At 48.3% G+C, this 22657-nt stretch overlaps 1 protein-coding gene across 6 annotated transcripts in view; it reads left to right on the forward strand.

Annotated features, from left to right (window-relative positions):
- Agmat (agmatinase) overlaps positions 1 to 18779 on the forward strand; it is a 39301-nt gene extending 20522 nt beyond the window's left edge. For 4 of the 6 annotated variants that reach the window (XM_087548494.1, XM_087548493.1, XM_087548492.1 and 1 more), the window contains exons 3-8: positions 7799 to 8001; positions 12590 to 12638; positions 13644 to 13839; positions 15858 to 16037; positions 17840 to 17924; positions 18510 to 18779. In XM_087548494.1, the coding sequence (XP_087404620.1) occupies positions 7833 to 8001; positions 12590 to 12638; positions 13644 to 13839; positions 15858 to 16037; positions 17840 to 17924; positions 18510 to 18583 (753 nt within the window). In that variant the 5' untranslated portion in view covers positions 7799 to 7832 and the 3' untranslated portion in view covers positions 18584 to 18779. 6 annotated transcript variants of the gene reach the window in all.
- Positions 18780 to 22657: the final 3878 nt, after the last annotated feature.

The following is a 22657-nucleotide window of genomic DNA, read 5'->3' on the forward strand; positions in this document are numbered from 1 at the left end:
TGGTGCCCACTGGCACTGGTACATGTTTGTTTTTCCAAAGCCGTCATCACCTCTGGAGTGGATCTGCACAGCCTCAGATCCTGTCAATCATTCACACAGCATTTACCTGATTTGTACAAGGTTCAGAGCAGCCCTCTGGCCAGCCGAGAGAATGAAGCCTGTATTGGAGCCTAGAGTTTGCAGGGACAAGGCCTTCCTGTTGCATAGAGGAGACTATAAGGCCCCCGAGTGTAGTTCATTGGAAGAATGCTGGCTTTCCATCCGCAGCACTGGGGGATGAGGAAAGATGGATGGGAACTATACGCTATCCATTTTCTTCTATTGGACATTCCATTGACGTAAACTAGGGGATGGTGGTGAAAGAAAGTCATAGTTTCGAAGAAAAAGTATTTCGGAGCTCTGATTTGAAACACCTTTGCTTCCAGGCTGCTGTCTGCTTGGTCATTGCCCCCAGCCAATGTCTGTGCACCTCAGACATTAGGTATGTGTGACATCACTCTGCTCTTGTGTTACTGAGTCGGTCACCCACAGTTAGCTTGAACTCTGTTCAAAATGGCTCTCCAGCTGGACATGGGCAAACACAGGGGACATGGACTAGGATTGGCTGCCTGGGCTGCTCTGCCCAGAACCCCCAGACACCAGCATGGGTGCCTGTTCCCCACCAGCTGTTTTCCAATTACTGGCTCATTCTCCTGTGTCCTCTGAACACACTGTTCCAGTAGGCCCTGGGGTGGGCATTTTGTTCATTTTGTTCTTGTTTTTTTTTTTTCTTTTCTTTTTTTCGGAGCTGGGGACCGAACCCAGGGCCTTGCGCTTGCTAGGCAAGCGCTCTACCACTGAGCTAAATCCCCAACCCCTGTTCTTGTTTTTTGTAAGATCACACGCGCGCACACACACACATACACACACACACACACACACACACATTTATTTTAAATGTTGACAAGGAGTACCTTGAGGTAGGCTTCTTTTTTAAGTTTATTTTTAATTTATTTTTATGTATATGGTTTTGCCTGCGTGTGTGTGTGTGTGTGTGTGTGTGTGTGTGTGTGTGTGTGTGTGTGTGTGTGCGCGCTTCTCACATTCTTGGTGATGATGGAGGCCAGAAGAGGGCATCAGATGTCAGATGCCTGGAGCTAAAGTTATAGAAGGTGGTGAGCTGAGCTACCCTGCTAGGAATTGAACCTAGGTCCTCTGAAAGAGTCGTCTCTCCAGCCCCTGTTTGTTTGTTTGTTTGTTTGTTTCTTTCTTTCTTTCTTTTTTCTTTCTTCCTTTCTTTCTTTCTTCAAGCTTCCCTGGAAAACTCTTTGTAGTCCAGGCTGGCCTTGAACTCAGAGATCCACCTGCTCTGCCTCCTGAGTGTTGGGGTTACAGGTGTATATCACCACACCTGGGGTTGGAGGTGGGCACCACCACACCTGGGCTTGCAGGTGGGCACCATCACACCTGGCTCCACTTTTAACTTTCATTTGGCCTCTGAGGTGACATCAGCAGATGTTTCAAAGCTGAGCTGGTGCCTCTTTGTGGGGATGACAGGATGGGATATCAGACTGCAGAAGCTTCCCCGAATGAGAGAGTCCTCTGTCTGCAGAAGAAAAGCATCACTTCAGTATGAAAAGAGATTGTCTTGAGGAAAGCAGGGAGGTGGAGAAACACCAGAACATCCGTTCCGAAGGCCATGCTTCGGGCATGAGGAGGGAGGGTTTCTCCAGTCATGGGCACAATGTGCCCGATGCACAGTGGTTGCCATACATATTCATGAGATGAATGAAAAGAAAACCAGTCGTGAGAAAACAAGCTGTTCAGGGACTGGAAAGAAACCATGTTAGAATTGGTATGGAGGGGGTTGGGGATTTAGCTCAGTGGTAGAGTGCTTGCCTAGGAAGCGCAAGGCCCTGGGTTCGGTCCCCAGCTCCGGAAAAAAAAAAAAAAAAAGAATTGGTATGGAGAGGAACGGGTTATTTTATTTGTTCTGGAAAATAGACTTCTTAGAAGCCTCCTCTAATACTGAACACCCATTACTGACCGGCCTCAGAGAACTCTGTCCTGTTTTCCCTTGTCCATCCTAGAGTGAGCCCTGTGGAGGAGCTTAATGTGTGACCCTTTGCATCAAGGCAAGTCACGGGTTCTCTTTCTAACCGGTCAAGAACTCACTCTATAGACCAGGCTGGCCTTGAACTCACAGAGCTCTGCCTGCCTCTGCCTCCTGAGTGCTGGGATTCAAGGCCACCACCGCCTGGCTCACCCAGTTCCTTTTGATTCATTTAAACAAAATACCAAGTGTCTCACACGTTGCACCTGTTCGGCGCGGGTCTTTTTTTCCCACATTTATTTTGTGTATGTGTGTGCATGTGTGCCATGACGCTCCTGTGGCGGTTAGAGGACAACTTTTAGGAGTCAGCTCTCTTCTGGATTGAGCCCAGTTTGTTCAGCTTGCCAGCTGATGCCTTCACTGACTGGGCCATCTTTTTTTTTTTTTTTTTCTTTTTTTCGGAGCTGGGGACCGAACCCAGGGCCTTGCGGTTGCTAGGCAAGTGCTCTACCACTGAGCTAAATCCCCAACCCCCCCCCCCCCCCCCCGACTGGGCCATCTTATTCCTCCCCTCCCCCTGAGGGATTTTTTTCTTTTTTCCTTCCTTAGAATTAAGGAGAGGACAGCTCTCTAGCAGACTTGCTGGTATTGTGCCTTTCTCTACAGCTCAATAGTAAATTATTTGTAATGAATTACAGAGTTTAAAAACAAACTAGGATGTCACAACAGGCAGCGATGGTGCAGACCTTTAATCCCAGCACTGCCTGTTGATCTCTGAGTTCTAGGTCAGCCTGGTCTACAGAGAGAGGTCCAGGACAGCCAGGGCCACACAGAGAAAGAAACCCTGTATTCAAAAACCAAGCCAGGGCTGGAGAGATGGCTCAGTGGTTAAGAGCACTGACTGCTCTTCCAGAGGTCCTGAGTTCCACACGGTGGCTCATGACCATCTGGAATAGGATTTGATGCCTGCTTCTGGTGTGTCTGAAGACAGAGACAGTGTACTCACATACATTAAATAAATCCATTAAAACAAAAACAAACAAAAAAACCCCCAAGCCATCCAACCAATCAACCAACCCAAACAACAACAACAACAACAACAACGACAACAGCCACAGGATGCTGCTGTGTAATGTAGATGGAGCTAGTGCTCCCAGTGTAAACCAGGCTGATTTCAAACTCACTGAGACCCTTCCCCGTCTGCCTTCTGAGGACTTGGATTAAAAGCTGACACCACAATGCCCAGCTGTAATGTCCTTTCATATTCTCTTTACTCAGAGTACAACTGAAGGCCTTTGCAGGTATGATGCAAATATCCCACCCCTGGCTATCCTTTAAGGAAAAAAAAAAATATGGGTTGGGGATTTAGCTCAGTGGTAGAGCGCTTGCCTAGCAAGCACAAGGCCCTGGGTTCGGTCCCCAGCTCCGAAAAAAAGAAAAGAAAAAGAAAAAAAAATTATACCGAACCTGGTGTCAAATGCTTTTATTCTGTGCTGAGGCAGGTGGAGCTCTATGATCTGAGGGGAACCTAGTCTACATCGTGAGCTCCAAGACGGGGCACCCTGTCTCAATTTAAAAAAAAAAAAAAGAGTTCTGTTTCCTGAGAATCCCACCCCCAAATATTTCTTTTTTTCTTCTCATCTTGTATTTATGTGTTTGTTTTTGTGTCAGTGTGTATGTATGTGTGTAGTAGTTCTCAACCTCCTGATGATGTGGGCTCTTTCTTTCTGAGCCATCTCTGTAGACCTCAAGACATTTTTTAACACACACACACACACACTACACACACACACACACATACATACATACATATATATGCACTACACACATACACACATACACACATACACACATACATACATATATATGCACTACACACACACATACACACACACTACACACTACACACACTACACAAACACACTACACACACTACACACACAACACACACATACACACACACTACACACACACTATACACACACATACACACACTATACAAACACACACACTACACACACAACACACACACACTACACACACTACACAAACACACTACACACACACACTACACACTACACACACTACACAAACACACTACACACACACACTACACACACATACACACACTATATATACACACACTACACACACACACGCACACACCACACACATAGATATAGATGTTGATATATTGATATATATTGACATATTGATATACATATATGTATTATCTAGAACTGTGTAATCTCAGGGTTTGAGAGGTAGAGACAGAAGAATCAGGAGTTCAAAGTCGTCTTCAGCTACAGGACGATCTGGAGGCCAGCCTGTGCTGCCTTGAAACAGCAACAAAGAAACAACAACACAACGTTACTTTTGTTGAGCCTGTTAACTCAGCACTAAAAGCCAACCTGGGCTACATAAGTTCCGGATTAGCCTGGGCTACAGAACAAAACCATTTGTTCACAAAACAAAAACAACAACAACAACAAGCAAAGCGAAATAAAATTACTCTGAATAGGACAGCCAAAGGCCAGATGTTGGGGGTGGGGGAGGGGATCCTTGCAATGACAAACCTGGGGCAGTGCAGGTGGGCATGAATGGAGAGCCCCAACCTGGCTCATTGACTATCCAGGGGCTGAAGTCCACAGATGGGCAGCTGGAAAAAACGCTTGGGCTTTGGGGCCCTCCCAGCCTCTTTGATCCCAGGGTGTCCCTGCCCTTTGAGCCCTGCAACTGGGGGCTGGCACACAGGCCTGGTTGGGCTCCTCAATAGGCGGCATGCTGCAGCTGCTGAAGTCCAGCTGGGTCCGGGGTGCGGGGTCTGGGGTGGTCACGTGGCGTGCCTCTGCGGGGCTCTTCTGTCCTGGGACCCGCCAGGCTTCAGATACCTCAGATACCCTACATCACCCGTCCCCTAGCTCTGAGTCACAGGTACAGCCGGTACGCGTCTGTTCCATGATGCACTTGCCCCTGCAGTCCTCCCCCGAGGGGCTGGATGCTGCTTTCGTCGGTGTGCCTCTGGATACCGGAACTTCCAACCGGCCCGGGGCAAGGTAAGGCTGAAGCACCTGGGCTGGGGACACGTGGCTGGGCACAGGAGCCAGGAGTGCAGAAAGCACGCGGGCGATCACCTTTTCATCCAGGTCTTTTTGGGATCAGAGAGGGCATTGGAGAAACTGGTTTCTCTCCTCCCTCAAGAAGCAAAGCCAAGGGCTTAGCACGGAATTGGAAGGCCAGTCAGTCATGATATCTCAGGGTCCTTAGTGGTCCAGAATGGGTATACTCTGGTTACGCCAGGAAGAAGAGGCAGCTCAGAAACACCGGCCTGGACTTCATTAGTAAACCAGGGAGTTTCACTGGGATGCGAATTCGAGAACAGAAGTTGTTGGTTGTCCCTTCCTCACACCTCTAGCTATCACTAAGTCAAAAGACATAAAATCTATTTTCTTAATTAGTAAGCATCGGCCGTTTCCGCTTTGACCCATTACGTCTGACTGTATCGAGCTGGATTTTCAAAGCTGTCTTTTCTTAAATGTCAAGGAACCCAGAACATTTTGCAAAGATGACTTTGTTTAATTTTTACAACCACACCATCAACTAAATGAGAGCATCGTTAGTCTAACGACCAGGAAACAGAAACTGGAGTTATCTAATCTCTTCTATAAATGTGGTGGTGGGCAGGCTTTTTAATCTGGGGATGGAGGGACAAAACCCTTTCTCTGCTTTTGAGGAGCCCTGGGTTTGATCTCCAGCGTCAAAAGACAAACAGGCAGAGCACAAAGTAGAGTCAGTATGTCACTGGCTGGCACTTTAAAAATAATTTTTAAGACAGGTTTCTCTGGGTAACAGTCCTGGCTGTCCTGGAACTTGTTATGTAGACCAGGCTGGCCTCGAACTCACAGAGATCCACCTGACCCTGCCTCTCAAGTCCTGGGATTAAGGGCAGACTAAATTTGTAAAAATATTTATTTTAGGGGCTGGGGATTTAGCTCAGTGGTAGAGCGCTTACCTAGGAAGCGCAAGGCCCTGGGTTCGGTCCCCAGCTCCGAAAAAAAAGAACCAAAAAAAATATATATATATATTTTATGTGAACACATGCTTTTGTCTGCATGTATGGTTTGCACACCACATCTCTGCCTGATATCAAGTAGCCAGACAAGGACAGTGTTGGATGTTTCTGGAACTTGAGGTAAGGACAATTGCATGCTGCCGTGTGTGTGCTAGAAACCAAATTCGGATCTTCTGCAGCCAGTGCTCCTAACTGATGAGCCATCTCTCCAGTCCCTTTAAAAAAACATTTCACTGAAGCCAGGCATGGCGGTGCATGGCTTTAATCCCAACACTTGGGAGGCAGAAGCAGGCAGATCTCTGTGAGTTCAAGGCCAGTGTTCCAGGACAGCCAGGGCTTGGTTACTCAGAGAAACCCTCTTTTGAAAAAAAATGTTTAATTCATATATGTGCTCAATGCGTCTGTGTGCATGCTCATATACATGCACGTGGGGAGAGACTGGGGACAACCCACTGACTCATCTTCTGCGTCACTGACTTGTTTGAGAAGGTGGTCTCTCATTGGCCTTGAATTCATGGGTGCACTGGCTGGTTTTGTGTGTCAACCTGACACCAGCTGGAGTTATCACAGAGAAAGGAGCCTCCCTTGAGGCAATGCCTCCATGAGATCCAGCTGTAAGGCATTTTCTCAATTAGTGATCAAGGGGGGAGGGCCCAGCCCATTGTGGGTGGTGCCATCCCTGGGCTGGTGGTCCTGGGTTCTATAAGAAAGCAGGCTGAGCAAGCCAGGGGGTGCAAGCCAGGAAGCAGCACCCCTCTGTGGCCTCCGTGGCCTCTGCTTCCTGACCTGCTTGAGTTCCAGTCCTGACTTGGAAGTGTGAGCTGAATAAACCCTTTCCTCCCCAACTTGCTTCTTGGTCGTGATGTTTGTGCAGGAATAGAAACCCTGACTAAGACACTGGGGTAGGCTAGGCTGGTGGCCTCGGATCCCTTATTAACTGGTCCTGATTCCCCAGTGCTGGGATTCCAAATGGGTGTCACCCTATATGGGTTCTAGGGATCAAAACTGGACCCTTCCACTTATATGCTAAGTGCTTTACTGACGGAGCCATCTGGGTATTAAAAAAAATCACGGGACTGGGGATTTAGCTCAGTGGTAGAGTGCTTACCTAGGAAGCGCAAGGCCCTGGGTTCGGTCCCCAGCTCCGAAAAAAAAGAACCAAAAAAAAAAAAAAAAAAATCACCCTCAGATACTAAAGTAGGTGGAAAAGTAATAACCTCAACATGATCAGAAACACAGCCTGCTGTGGTTGTGCATGCTGGTAATTCCAGTGCTCTGGAGGCTGAGGCAGAAGGATTGAGAGTTTGAGGCCATCTTGGGCTACGCAGTGAGTTTTAGGCCAGCTTGGGCAACATAGCAAGACCCCGTCAAACAAACAATGAAAAACTAAAATCTCTAAGTTATTTTTTTGTTTTGTTTTGTTTTGTTTTGTTTTGTTTTTTTGAAGGCTCAAATATGAGCAGATGAATGGTTCTCAGAGGGGGTTGTTTTAGACCCAGTGGTGACATCTGGTAATATCTAGACATGCTTTTGCAGGCTGTGGGACGAGGTGTTCTTGCTTGCTAGTGGTTATAAGCTAAGAAGGTGATCCCACAGCACAGGGTCACCTGTCCCAAATATTAAGAGCCATCTAGGCGCAGAGAGCCTTCGGAACTGTGTGGCAGCTGACAACGTAAATGATTCTTCTTCTCCAGATTTGGACCCCGTCGCATCCGGGAGGAGTCACTGATGCTGGGGACTGTCAATCCCAGCACGGGAGCCCTCCCCTTCCAGTCCCTCAGGGTTGCAGACCTAGGCAATGTGAACGTCAATCTCTACAACCTTCAGGACAGCTGCCGGCTAATCCGAGAGGCCTATCAGAACATCCTAGCAACTGGCTGCATTCCTCTGACCTTGGGTAAAGGCTCCCGCCAAGGGCAAGTGCCGCTTCTCTGTGGTGGTAGGGGAGGGTGGTTATTCAATATGGGCCGATGGGCAGCTGTTTCTCCAGGGGAAGCTACTTTGAACAGGGACCCAGAAGGAAAAGTGAACCATGAATTCATTCATTTTAGTCCCAGGGGAAAGGATATTTAATATTTTGGGAGGCCTGGCATGGAGGCTCCATAATCAGACCCTTTCTCAGGAAAACAAAACAAAACGAGAGGATGACGGGTAAAGTAGGGTAAGGCCTGTGAGGCATTTGTCCAGGGGCAGAAAATCAACAGTCAAATCGATAAAGCAGGACGATAAGTTAACCTCTTCCCTGCTTTTGCTTCAAGCCCAGTGTGACTAGGGGAATCTGTGTTACTGGTTTTCTTGTTCATTCAAGAGCTTCTTTTTGCATGGATTAAAAAAAAAAAAAAGTTACTATCTTACGTATGATAGTATTGATCTCTTTTTCTTTTTTTTTTTTGGTTCTTTTTTTCGGAGCTGGGGACCGAATGTATTGATCTCTTATTGATCACAGTTACTTAAGTTGTAGATTTTTCTTTTTCTTTTCTTCTTTCTTCCTCTCTCTCTCTCTCTCTTGGTTTCTTTCGAATGTTCTACCTTGCATGTATGTCGCCCAGCTTCTTCACCTTCTTCTCAGTCCTCTAACTCTAATCTAGCATCTTCCTCTCCTCCCTTCCTCCCAGCCTTTTATCTTAGACTTCTCACCCTCCTCCCAGTCCTCCATCTCAGCCCTGTCATCCTCTCCCTCACTCCCTCACCCTCCTCCCAGCCTTCCACCCCAGGCCTGGAGAAAGCTATCAAGAGGGGCTCAGTTGTAGCTTCTCAACTTGACAGACAAAAAACATTTCTAGTGACTGTGAGAATTTCGAGAGGGTCTTTCTTTTTTTTTTTTTTTTTTTTTTTTTTGGTTCTTTTTTTCCCCGAGCTGGGGACCAAACCCAGGTCCTTGCGCTTCCTAGGCAAGCGCTCTACCACTGAGCTAAATCCCCAACCCCAGCCAGTCTACTTCTGAGTGAATTCCAGGCTAGCCTGGGCAACTTGGTGAGATCCTGTCACAAGATTCAAAAAAGTGGAGGAAAAAGTAAAAAGACAGTTTTGGCAAATAACAACATACCTCCATACCTAGATATGTACAGGCAACACTAAATGTATGGCCGCTAACATGTCTACTCTGTGGTGCTGATAAGGAGATGGTCGTTATTGCAGATGAGGTGGGGGAGTCAGAGATACCTGGAAGAGGTCACAGCAGAGATAAAAGGAAGGCTGAAGGCAGAGGAGAGAAACAGAGAGAGGGAAAGAGAGAGACCAAGAAAGGAAAACCAAGAGAGCGGGCGAAAGAGAAGGAGCAGAGACCAAGAAAGAGAAAGCAGGACTATAAGGAGATGGGGGAGGTGGGGGAAGGAAGCCTGTGAGCTGGGGATGTTTAGGGTAGGGGAGGACGGAGCTGAGAAGTCTGGGAGGTTGGCGTGGACTCTGAACTGTGTAATGGCGTCTGTACTGCTGAGGGAGCCTGGAGGCCAGCACGTGCTTGTCCCTCTGCCAGTTAGGGAGGGAAATGGCTCCATTTGGGAGAGGGGAACCAGTTCCACAAGTTCCTGAGGAAGGCTGGCTTCTGTCTGAGCATCAGCGTTTGGGGAAATGGAGTTTCCTTTGGACCTGAAGCTAAACTCAATGAGATTTGTAAAAGGAGGAGGAGGAGGAGGAAGAGGAGGAAGAAGAGGAGGAGGAAGAGGAGGAAGAGGAGAAGGAGGAGGAAGAGGAGGAGGACAGGACGGCAGCACAGGGCTGGAGAGATGGCTTAGATGGTCAAGAGCACCTAATGCTCTTCCAGAGGTCCTGAGTTCAATTCTCAGCATCTACATGGTGGCTCACAACCATCTGTAATGGGATTCTGATGCCCTCTTCTGGTGTGTCTGAAGACAGCGACATTGTGCTCACATAGGCAAAATAAGTAAATCCTAAGGGGGTTGGGGGGAGGCACTAAGCTAGGACAGACTGTGTTGGAAAGGAGAGGGGAATGGGGTGCAAATATGATCAAAACCCTTTCTGTGCAAGGCTGGAGAGGTGGTGCTGTGGAACCCAAGAGGATTTGGGTTCAGTTCTCAGTGCCTATGTCACCCAGTCCTCAAAATTGTTTCCTAAAAAAGATGAGATACCTGAGAGGCAGAGGCAGGTGAATCTCTGGGTGTTTGAGGTCAGAGAGTTCCAGAACAGCCAGCTCTACATGGAGAAATCCTATCTTGAAAACCAAAAAAACCAAAGGTTAGCGTGTTGGAGCACTTATGCAGCATGTGCGGGGCCCTGAGTTCAATCCCCAGTGCAAAAATTAACAAGTTAGTAAAGAAACAAACTAGGGAAACTGCTAACCGTGTTAGATTTAATTGAGGTTCTGGGCTGGAAGGATGGCTCAGGACTAAGAACACTGGCTGTTTCTGTAGATGATTCAAGTCTCAGCTCACAGCCATATCTGTTAACCCCAAGTCCAGGGGACTCAAGGTCTTCTGATCTCTGAGGGCACGAGGCATGGCTGAGGTGCAGAGACACACAGGCAGGCAAAAACACTCAAACACACAAAAAATAGATAAATCTTTACCAAAAGTTAAAGTAAAACATCTGAGTCACAGAGATGACTCCGTGTGTAAGACTGCTTGCCATGCCGATGACCTGAATTTGCTCCCTGGAACACATTGAAGAGGGAACTGAATCTCTTCTTTTCTTTTCTTAAAAAGATTTATTATATTTATATGAGTACACTGTCGATGTCTCTAGACATATCAGACCAGGGCATTGGACCCCATTACAGATGGTTGTTGTTCAATTCCCATGTAACATGTGAGCCACCATTGTGGTTGCTGGGATTTGAACTCAGGACCTCTGGAAGAGCAGTCAGCACTCTTTTTTTTTTTTTTAAGATTTATTTATTATATATAATAAGTACACTGTAGCTGTCTTCAGACATACCAGAAGAGGGCATCAGATCTCATTACAGATGGTTGTGAGCCACGATGTGGTTGCTGGGATTTGAACTCAGGACCTCTGGAAGAGCAGTCAGTGCTCTTAACCACTGAGCCATCTCTCCAGCCCCCAAGCAGTCAGCACTCTTAACCACTGAGCCATCTCTCCAGCTCAAGGGAACTGACTCACTCTTACGTATTCTCTGATCGACACACATAGGCTATCAGTCATACACTTCATACACACACACACATGCACACACGCACACACACGTACACACACAAAGTCAAAACAAAGGTAAAGCAGGATCCTCAGCTACCATAACACGTCATTCACTCCATTACAGGGAGAGCCAGGGGGTGGAGTTGTTTTGTAGAACAACCCATACGTCTTCATTTATGTCATTTCTGCTCCTGTGTCTGAGTGTGGGTTTGTGCACGTGAATGCAGGTGTCTGTGAAGGCCAGAGGTCTAGGACCCCTGGAGTGGGGGTTATAGATGGTTTGTGAGCTGCATGATCTGAGGGATGAGCGTCGAGCAGTTCGCGCTTGAGCCATCTCTCCAGCTCCAGTCTCTGCTGATAAACGATGGCTGTAAAAGTAACTTTGATTGGACAGATTAATTGTTGTCTTGGAGGCTTACTGCCTCCAGCTGCTAACCTGGGCCGAGTCCTGGAGGCTTCTATACAATCTTACCAAGGCCTAGAATGTTCTCAGCCTATGAGACTTGCTGTCGAATAATCTCACCCTTTCTTCTTCTTTCTGAGCTCTGATCGGCTGGTTCAATTCAGCTGTTCCGGCTCAAACTCCTCTCCAAGCTGACTGATTCAATCTGGCTTCTCTCTTGGCCGCTGACTGAATTGCTCTGCTTGGCCTCATTACTAACTTTGGCAATCTGTTCTAATCTTCTGGCTCCTTCTCATTCTCCGGCCCATTCTGTCTCCACCTGCGTCTATCTTGTTCTCTCTCTGCAACCTGTCTCTGTACAAATCTGCCAGGAAAATTGCCTCTCTCCTCTGCATTGCTCTCTTAAAGTTACTTCTCTTTGCTCTCTGTTCTCCTCAGAGTGGGGCATATTGTATTCTGTCAAATCTTTCTCTGAGGGGCTGGGGATTTAGCTCAGTGGTAGAGCGCTTACCTAGGAAGCGCAAGGCCCTGGGTTCGGTCCCCAGCTCCGAAAAAAAGAACCAAAAAAAAAAAAAAATCTTTCTCTGATTCATCACTTTGTCTGCCACTCAATCTGACATCACTTTCAAACACGGGTGCTTCCTTCTACAAACTAGTTTAACTCTATTGTTTGGGGATTAAAGGTGTATGTGTACTGAGGGTGTGTCTTATCCCAGCCAGAGGGATTAAAGGTGTGCACTAAGCCTGAGCCACACCACGACTAGTAATAGCTTTTTCCGGTAAACAGCACAATCTCATAGTGAGATCAAAGATCATACAACAGGCAGGGAAGGCATTTTCCTTTTAGAATGCCACCCATAGCCATTTAGCTATAGATACAGTTCTGTAGTACACCCAAAACGGTGGCAGCGTTGGGGACTTTGGGGCTGGTGCATATGATGGTCTTGGTGTTTGTCCTGTTTTCTCTCTGTAGGTGGAGACCATACCATCACATATCCCATACTGCAAGCCGTGGCAAAAGAGTAAGTTCCAAGGTTGCAGCATCCAGGAGCTAAGGTCCAAGTTGCTACTGGGTGCAGGTTATGGAAGGGTTATTAGAAATCCCCCACTGACTTGTTTCTATGGCTCAAAACTAAGGCTGGACTCCATGTGTCTCTCTCTGTCAGTCATTAGCTTGGCGTGCTTTCTCTTGGCCTACATCTGCCGTGTTACACGCGCACTACATTTTCGGTTGGCCAGTGAGTCCTGAGTGAGATATGTAACCCCAGCTACCTTCTATCTGTTTTTCTGTGCAAGCTAAGTACAAATATTGACAGAGGGGAGGCCCTATCCCCCCTCCAATCCCCCATCTCCCATAGACTCCTTCCTTGCCTGGACAACAGAAAGTAGGTTTTTCAGTAAGTGCAAGTCTACTGACACCGGTCAGCTTTGGCAGATTTAGTTGGAGGAAGGTAGAGGGTGGAAGTGGGAGTTTCAGAATTTGTTTTAGGGAAGGCATGTGGGCAGCATTCTGATTGGGCATTCTGGGAGGGAACATGGATAACATCCTAACGGGGGTGGCGGGGTATGTGGGTAGCATCCTGACTCTGTGTGGGGATGGGGTCAGTCTTGTCTCAAGCTGTTCTAGCCTCTTGCTAGTGGGAACTGTGTTCATCTGTCATGTCCTGCAGGGCTGATGGAAAGGAGCAGACTCCTTTGGTGCCTTAGCTGGAGAAAAGATGGCTCTGACTGGGGGTTGGGGATTTAGCTCAGTGGTAGAGCGCTTGCCTAGGAAGTGCAAGGCCCTGGGTTTGGTCCCCAGCTCCGGAAAAAAAGAACAAAAAAAAAAAGATGACTCTGACTGGTTTAGCCTTTACAGAGCTCCACCCTGAGCCACTCCCTTCTCTCTGAAACTCTTGGTGGCAGGCCAGTCGTGTCTGCTTCTGCCTGGTTTTTCCTAGGTGCTAAGTGAGCTGAACACAGAAAATAGGTGCAAGGCAGGCAGGATGCCTGGACCTTTGATCTCTGAGATGCTGTTTTGCCCCCAGGCATGGCCCTGTGGGTTTAGTGCATGTGGGTGCCCACAGCAACACCTCGGACAAACCTCTGGAGGACAAGGTCTACCATCGGACACCTTTCCGCCGAAGTGTGGATGAGGGACTGCTGGACAGCAAGCGAGTGGTACAGATAGGTATCCGGGGCTCCTCCAGGACCCTGGATCCCTACAGATACAGTCGGAGCCAGGTGACAGATGCTCGCCCCTCTCTACTCTGCAAAGTGTCTTCTGCATTGTCAAAGAGGGATTCAACAGGTGCTTTATTTAAGTTCAGAAAGTGAGGCTGGGGCTAGATGTGGCAGGATAGGTCTGTAAGCCCAAACTTCAAGAATGCAACACCATTCACAGTTTTGTATTGAATTCCTGGCAAGCCTGGGCTATGTGAGACCTTGTTTGAGGATAAAACCAGAGATGGGCTGGCACCATGGTTCACGGAGGGAAGGGGCTTTCCGTTAAGTTTGATGACCTGAGTTTGATCCCCAACACCCTCACAGTGGAAGCAGAGAAGCAACTGCAAAGGTGTGCATGCCTATGCTACACACACTCTCTCATACACACACACACACACACACTCTGTCTTTCATATACACACATGCACACATACACACACTCTTATATACACACACACTCTCTCATACACACAGTCACTCACTCTCTCTCATACACACATGCACACATACATACATACACTCTCATACACACTCTCATACACACATGCACACACATACACACTCTCATATACACACACACACCACACACTCTCACATACACACACACACACTCTCTCTCTCTCATACACACACATGCACACACACTCTCTCTCATACACACACTCTATCATACACACACACAAACACTCATACACACACACTCTCTCATACACACATACATGCATACACATACACACACACACTCTCTCTCTCTCATATACTCTCACACACACACACACTCTCTCTCATACACACACATGCACACACACATGCACACATACATACACACACACAGATAAGAAAAAGCAAGCGGAGACAAAAAGCTGAGTTTGAATCAAGTGAGCCATGTGGCAACAGTACTGATTCTTGCTTGCTGATTTTTGCTTTTGCTTGGTACAGGATCATATTCTGTAGCCCAGGCTGGCCTGCAACATGGTGATCCTTCTGCCTCAGCCTCTTGAGTTTTGGGGATAGCAGGTGCGAGCCACTGTGCCTGGGAGACATCAGTGAGGCAGAAGCTGCCAGTTGCTGTGCAGAAGGATGAAACAGAGAGCAAACCCCTTGGGGGCTGCTGGCTTAGAAGACATGGGGTGTGAACCCGAGCTAGGGCAGATGCCCTTTCCTAGTGTTTAACACCCAGCAGTGGAAAGCTCTGATCTGAACACGGTGCCAGGCTTCCACACAAACACCTCAGTCTCTTTTTTTTTGGACCAGGGGATCGTTATATAGCCCTGGCTGTCCCGGGACTTGCCATGTAGACCAGGCCGGCCTCAAACGCACAGAGATCCACCTACCTCTCCTTCCACATGTTGGGATTTAAGGTGTGGGTCACCACACCTGCTTCCTTCATTTTACTTTGCTTTTATATTTATTTATTCTAATGTGTGTGAGTGCCACAGCATGAGTACAGAGGTCAGAGGACACTTGTGGATCAGGTTCCCCTCTGCTGGGTGGGGTCTTGGGACTGAACTCAGGTCATTAGGCTGGGCAGCAAGTGCCTTTACCCTAGCCGAACTGTTTCAACTGTCTAGACCTTTGATTTTAGAGTGTCAAGCCCAGGGTTCTAGACAGAAGCATCTAGAAGCATAAGTGACCAAGTTTCTCATGCTTGGTTTTAGCAAAGCTCCTTTTTAAAAAAAAAAAACTAAAAAACAAACAAACATTTATTTATATATATGAGTACACTGTAGCTGTCTTCAGACACACCAGAAGAGGGCATTCCAGATGGCTGTGAGCCACCATGTGGTTGCTGGGACTTGAACTCAGGACCTCTGGAAGAGCGGTCAGTGCTCTTAACTGCTGAGCCATCTCTCCAGCCCACAATGCTCTTTCCTTATCCCACCGCTCAGGCCAGACTTGACCTTGCTTCCTAACTTCATCAGTAGAGTGGGGGTTGCTGTTCGTCTCCTGGAAGCTGAGGTCAGATGTGATACGTGCGTGTTAGGCAGAGTCTGGGGTCAGCTATCACCTCAGCTCTCTGACTGTTGCCTGCACAGGGCTTCCGTGTGGTCCTGGCTGAAGACTGTTGGATGAAGTCACTGGTCCCCCTGATGGCAGAGATCAGGCAGCAGATGGGGGGTGTGCCTCTTTACATCAGCTTTGCCATAGATGCCTTGGATCCTGCCTATGCCCCAGGGACAGGGACACCAGAAATTGCTGGGCTCACCCCTAGTCAGGTAAGTGGGCTTCCCTAGTGGATTCCTGCTGGAGGGGGTATTCTTTTTTATGTATGTGTCCTCTGCTCCATCTCTCTCTCTCTCTCTGTGTGTGTGTGTGTGTGTGTGTGTGTGTGTGTGTGTGAGAGAGAGAGAGAGAGAGAGAGAGAGAGAGAGAGAGAGAGAGAGAGAGAGAGAAACACACCTGTGTATACAAGATCTCACAGATCCCTCTGGAGCTGAATTACAGGAGGTTGGAAGCCACCTAACGTGCGTGCTGTGAACCAAACTTGAGTTCTCTGTAAAAGCAGCAAGCACTCTTAACTAGTGGTCTTTTTTGAGACAGCCTTGGCTGTCCGGGAACTCCTGTAGACAGGCTAGCCTCAAACTCAGAGATCTGCCTGCCTCTGCCTCCCAAGTGCCGGAATTAAAGCTGTGAGCCACCACTACCCTGGGAAGGGTGTACTCTTTACACTGCAGTTGCCTGAGCCCTAGTCTTCAGGACTCAGGTTACTTTTGTTTTTCTTTGGCTAAGGATAGTAGTGAATACCGTTCAACACAAATTGTAAACTTACTTGAAAAACATTAAGATATTTAAAAAAAAACTTGGACTGTGTGGTTTGTGAGCATGAAATTTGTAGACCATAATGTCATTTCACAATGTAATGAGCTTGTCTTCAGGGCTGACTGTAGAAATGAGGCATTGCTTTGAGGTGTTTGTCTGTGGTTTTCTTTTTTCTTTTTTTCTTTCTTTCTTTCCTTCTTTCTTTCCTTCCTTCTTTCTTTCTTCTTTCTTTCTCTTTCTCTCTCATTCTTTTCCCCTTCCTCTTCCTCCTCCCTCCTTCTTCTCCTCTCTTCTTCTTTGAGGCAGGGTTTCTCTGTGTAGCCCTGGCTGTCCTGGAACTTGCTCTGTAGACCAAGCTGGCCTTGAACTCAGAGCTCCACCGGCCTCTGCCTCCCGAGTGCTGTGCTGGGATTAGAGGCATGTGTCACCCCTGCCCAGGCCTCTATCATTCTTTCTGCCTCTCAATTCATGGAGAACATTTTGTAGTGTCCCCTCCTAAGAACACTGAGTGTTGGGGCTGAGAGGGTGTCCCAGTAGTAGCACTCATTCGTAGTATGAACAAAGGTCTTTGCAACATTCCCAGCCTCAAACCAATATACAACGCACCAAGCTCTTATGGTGACATTTGTGAAGTGCACACATGGGAGACTGACCCTGCCCAGGTGGCTGGAGCCATGCTGAGATCCCCCAGGGCAGGGTCTTTTCCCATGGCCCTGATTATCATGTCCTTGGAGGCAGGGTATGAGGGGCAGGCTGTCCAAGGTCTAAGTAAATTGCATGCATCTTCTAAGAAAGGAGGACGCTCATAACTGTCTCTCACAGCCATCCCGTCCCATCCAGAGTATTTCTGGAGCAACCCTAAGCCCTGTCTGTTTTTCATGTAGAGGATGGGAAGTTCTTCAGTAAGGCCTCTGTACCTGTTCCTAAGCCCCACCCCGTGCCTATCTCCTTTGGTACCTTAGCCTGTGTCTTTGCCCAGAATGTTCTCTTCTTGTTTATATTTTGGGAAGCCTTCTCTCGCCCAGGCTGTTTCCTGAAGATTGCTTGTCTCGAGGATCATGGCACATGGCATTGCATGGCTTGCTCGACTCCACTGTCGCACCTCGGAGCCCCTAGTAGAGGGGCTGTGTGCTGTGAATTGTGTACCTGGGTCACCTTGCGTGGCTGTAGCCAGTACACGCCTAGGTCAAGCGTGGGTTATCTGTGCCTTCACTGGTTGCTTCTCATTGGAAATGACTGTCATGCTCACCTTGGGCAGGCTCTGGAGATCATCCGGGGCTGTCAAGGCCTGAATGTGGTGGGCTGTGACCTTGTGGAAGTTTCCCCGCCGTATGATCTCTCTGGTGAGTGAAGAGCAAGAGCGATCCACAGGTGGCTGTTGGTTTAGATTCATCCAGTTAGGAGGCAGGCCTCCATGTTTACCTCGGGGACCCTGTGGAGAATGTCCAACGGTGAAGCCTGTTACCACGACCCAGACAAGCATGAGCTAATGCAAGGAACAAAGCCCCTGGGAGGTGCCAGGGGCTGCTGTTCAGTGGCAGGGTGGCTCAGTGGCATCCCTTTGGTGTCTTCATTGAGACATGAATTTGCAAAGCATGCTTTACTGTGAAGGAGGGGGCTGCTTCGGCTGACACCTGGGCAAAGCAGATGTCACCCCTGTCATTCTAACTGTGGAAGAAAGAAAGGAGCTTCTGATTAGGCCTACCGGCCTGAGGGTGGGCCCCAAGCAGTCACTGGTATCAAAGGTCCCTCAGAATTCTCATTCGGTCTCCAGAAGATGCTTGGTAGGGACTGAGGGCATGTTTACAGGTGGATGACACCCTGAGTTCAGAAGCCAGGGCTCTGGGAAGGCCAGAAGGGCTAGAGTCCTTGGAGAGTGGACTTCGGGGAGGTGTGTGCCAGCTTCATAGCCTGTCTCTTCCTCTTAGGAAACACAGCCCTCCTCGCGGCTAACCTACTGTTTGAGATGCTGTGTGCTCTCCCCAAGGTGACAACTGTCTGAGTCAGTGTTCCTGAAGTTGAAACAGACTGGGTCATGATGAAGCCTCAAGGCCCTGTGAACGAACTGTGGCTAGGATCAAAGAACCCCTCCTGTGAGGTGTCACCACAAACAAGGGCAATTCAGAGCATTACCCCGAACAGCTCGAACAGCTCGTGTCTCTTTCCTTCCTAACATTAAAACATTTATTTAATTTTTATGTGTGCCCGAGTACCTGCATGTGTACATGTGTGCCTGAGGAGTTCAGAACAGGGTTCAGGATTGGTCCTCTGGAACTGAAGTTAGACAGCAGTGAGCCACCAGTGGGTGCTGGGAACTGGATCAGAGTCCTCTGTATTAGTAAGCGCTCTTAACTGATGAGCCATCTCCCTTCCACCCAAGCTTATTTTGAGAGACAGGGTTTCTCTATGTAGCCTGGCTGTCCTGGAACTCACTGTGTAGACCAGTCTAGCCTCAAACTCAAGAGATCAGCTTGCCTCTGCCTCCAGAGTGCTGAAATTAAAGGTGTGGGCCACCGCTGCCTGGCCAAAGTTCACATTTCTACGGAGAAATGTGGACCGGAGAAATACAGCAGCTCCAGGTCCAGTGACGTACCCTGCCTGGCACTTACCTGTAGTCCCAACACTTGGGAGGCTGAGGCAGGATTGCTACAGATTTGAGTCTAACTAGGGTTATATAGCAAGAATGCTAGACTCTCTCAAAAACCAAAACCGGTTGTCTGGCCAGTCTATACTGCTTTATTTTATTCCCTTGATAGAAGCTGGAGAACACAGGAGAAGGAGATGAATAAACGAGAAAGGCCCATGAGGTAGCACTGTGCAAGCATTCCACCTCCACAGCGTTCGTTGTCTTCACAGTGGAGAGCCAAGGCAGGGGAGTCCACGTGAGTCCAAGGCTAACCTGGTCTATAGAATAAGACCACATCACTGCACTGCACCTCAAACAAGCCTGGGGTAAAGACTAAACCAGATGCTGCCAGCTTGCTCTGAGAGGCCCTCCTAACCCTCGCTGCACAACCCAGCCTTGCATTCTCTGCCTTTTAGGCTGACGGCTCCTCAATGCCCACCATCGAGGATGCCAGCCTGCCCTGACTGAGGGCATGACTGAATGGCATACAATTCTGATAATGTATCCATGAGGAAATCATCTTGCAGTACCAGAGGTGCCCCAGAGCCATCACACATTAAAATAGTTTATTTGTTTCCAGTCCGCAATATTCTTAAAACAAAAATAACATTAGCTTTAGTGCCTGTTCACAATACAAAAACAAAACCAAACTGAAAAGGAAAAACATAAAACATAAAAGACACAATTTGCCAAATAAATTATTTGTTCTTAGTAATATCAAAAGTGCAAAATATCCACCTTCCTCTCAGCTCTGTCTCCAGGTACAGCTATCCTTTCTAATGAATGACAACAGATTCCGTCCCGCCATTGTTTCAAGGGCACATGGACACAAATGATATTTCATCCGCATCCTCTTCTTACTCAACGAGTTACTTGTTTACTTATTTTATGGAGCTAGGATTAAAGAACACAGTGCCTCACACGTGCTACACAGGTCTTCTAACACCCCGAGCCCCGGTCTCATAGCCCACGCTGGTTCTGCCTGCTCATGCTGAGGATTAACCCCAAGTCCTGACTTTCCTTCCGGTCTCTGCTTCCTGAGTGCTGGGATTCCAGGCATGGACCCCACATCTGGCTCCATGCAATTAAGGGATGGTACCCAAATCCCCCTCATCCCTGTGGATCAAACCAGAGACTCACACTCCACAGGCAAGTGTTTTCACCACTGAGCTTCAGCCTCAGATGCGCCTCTACTTTGAAAACCCAAACCAAGCCAAACCAGAGATGCTGGGCGCTTGCTGCCAGTCCCTAGCCGAGCGAAGCAGATGGCTCGGATCTATTTCCTTAGAAACATACCGGTGGTGACTGCAGATGAGGAGACTGACCCTTCTGAAAACAAGAGAACTATTTTGGGTGTTGGCGGCTGACAGGAGAGCAGTCTCCACTAATGTCTCTCTCTGGAGCTTATCAACGTGGGTTAGGCCAACCTCAGTTGATCCCCAAGTGGCAGGGAGAGGGCATCCCACAGACTGACTGGACTTCCACCCCAGCTACTGAACACGACTCACAGGCTGCCTTGAGCAGATACCCACTCCTCACACAGCAGTATCTGAACTGAAATCAGGTCCTGTGAAGACTACATTCATTAGGACGAGAAACCCTGGCATTTGGCTGAGCATAAATATAGCTCATATTTGACACAAAAATAAACAGTTCATAGAAACAACATTCAGGAGGAAAGGCTTGTGTCTGTCAAAGGTAGACTTGTGGTGCTCACCTGCAATCCCAGTAATTGGGAAGCTGAGGCAGGAGGGCCTTGAGTTGGAGGCCAGCCTGGGCTACATAGTCAGACCCTCCTTTAAAGCAAGCAAAGAACCAATCAAAGCCCCATGGTGTCCTTGGATACCCCGTGGCCATCAGGACTGCAGGGATTTCTGTCAATGCTATCCCTGCTCCTCTCTGCCCCTCGAATGGAAAGACATTTTATCTTCATGGTACAGTTTTGAGAAAAGCACAAACATCCAGGGACCTTTTGGTTTTCAGAAATGACATGTCAAGGGATTTCACCAGTTCCAGAAACGAACGTAAAGACAAAAATCTATCACCAAGTTTCCTAAGAGGAGCCCAGTCATAAACACAGAAAGAAAAATCACTGTGTGTGATACTTGGGGTGGGACTCAGTGCTCCACCCTGCTCACCCTCAGCCTCCAGAAACGCATTCTGAGGACTGGGCAGAGGGGCTGAGGCTGCCTTCCCCCTCCTGCGGGGCAGGCGCATGAGCAGCGCATCTGGAATCGGCATGTACTTCTACAGGGTCAGGTGGAAGAATGAAGCCTGGCAGTGTTTTCTTTATTTTTTAATAAAGCTAAAGACTCTGGAAACTACAGTTCCTGGGTTCAAATAATTTATCACTTACCACTGGAGCTCAGTGTTTAAAGTAGTCAGGATCCGAGGTGCTTGGTTCAAAGCAATTACAACAGGAAAATACTCACTGAGTGAATGTCCGGTCCCTGATTTGTGCCCTTCACTGTATAAAAGGGCACTTGCTTGACAGTAGAACACACCATGTGTGACAGTTGTCCAAACTCTCCTCATGGTTTGGCTCTAAAAACAAAGGGTGCGCCCTTGAGTGGGCGAGCATGATCCGGCCCTGAGCCCAAGGTGCGTGGGGCCAGGCAAGCTGGAGCTGCCGGGTCTGGTCAGGCGGCGGAAAAGCAGCATGAGTGAGGGAGAAGCGATGAAGCAGAGACACCAGAAGCAGCTGCCTACTGGACAGGAGTCCATACAAGTCTCCGCTCAGTCACAGGGACGACTTGAAGATTGAGCTCTTTGGGGACAACAATGTTCAAATGCAATTGTCAGAGAGGTCAGGTTCCTTGGTATGAAGACACGCCTGGCGTTTGTTCTCCTGTAGAGTGAGGCAGGCAGGGCTCCTGCACCCAGCTTTTGGCGGGAGGAGTAAGTACTGCCACCTTAAATCTACTGGCTCTATAGCAGCTTATCTACGCTCAGAGGACAAGGTCACAGGATATGGCTCCTAGTATCGAACTCTAAAATCCAGAGGCAAAAAGGCATCTGGAGACAGGTCAGCAGCTCAGTCATTCCAGCGCTGGTGAGGCAGACAGCCCTGGCTGTGGTGGTGCTGACAGGGAGTGCCGTGAGGGAAGGGGTCAGGAACAGGGAAACTCACAAGATTACAGGGCTGTGCACCTCCAGGCAGTGCTCACCCTCCCTCTCGGTGGGGAGACCAAATGTGAATGCTGCACCCTTACCCGCCTGGTCACCCCTTTCTTCTCAAAACCATGGTTGGCCAATTGTTGTGGGGGATACCCCCAAAATATACTTTTCAATGCTTGCGCCAGAAGCAGAGTCACATGGAAAACTGCTTACACACAAGGCCTCTTTTGAAGACGGAGGACCTAGAAGCTGTGGTGGGCTGTCCCATGGTGTTGAGAGCACGCACCTTGGCAGAGGCTAAGCAGGGGCTAGCAGGAGCCTGCGGCAGGGGCG

The sequence above is a fragment of the Rattus norvegicus genome, chromosome 5 (assembly GCF_021556685.1).
Source record: "Rattus norvegicus strain SHRSP/BbbUtx chromosome 5, alternate assembly SHRSP_T2T, whole genome shotgun sequence".
In the NCBI taxonomy this organism is placed as follows: Eukaryota; Metazoa; Chordata; class Mammalia; order Rodentia; family Muridae; genus Rattus; species Rattus norvegicus.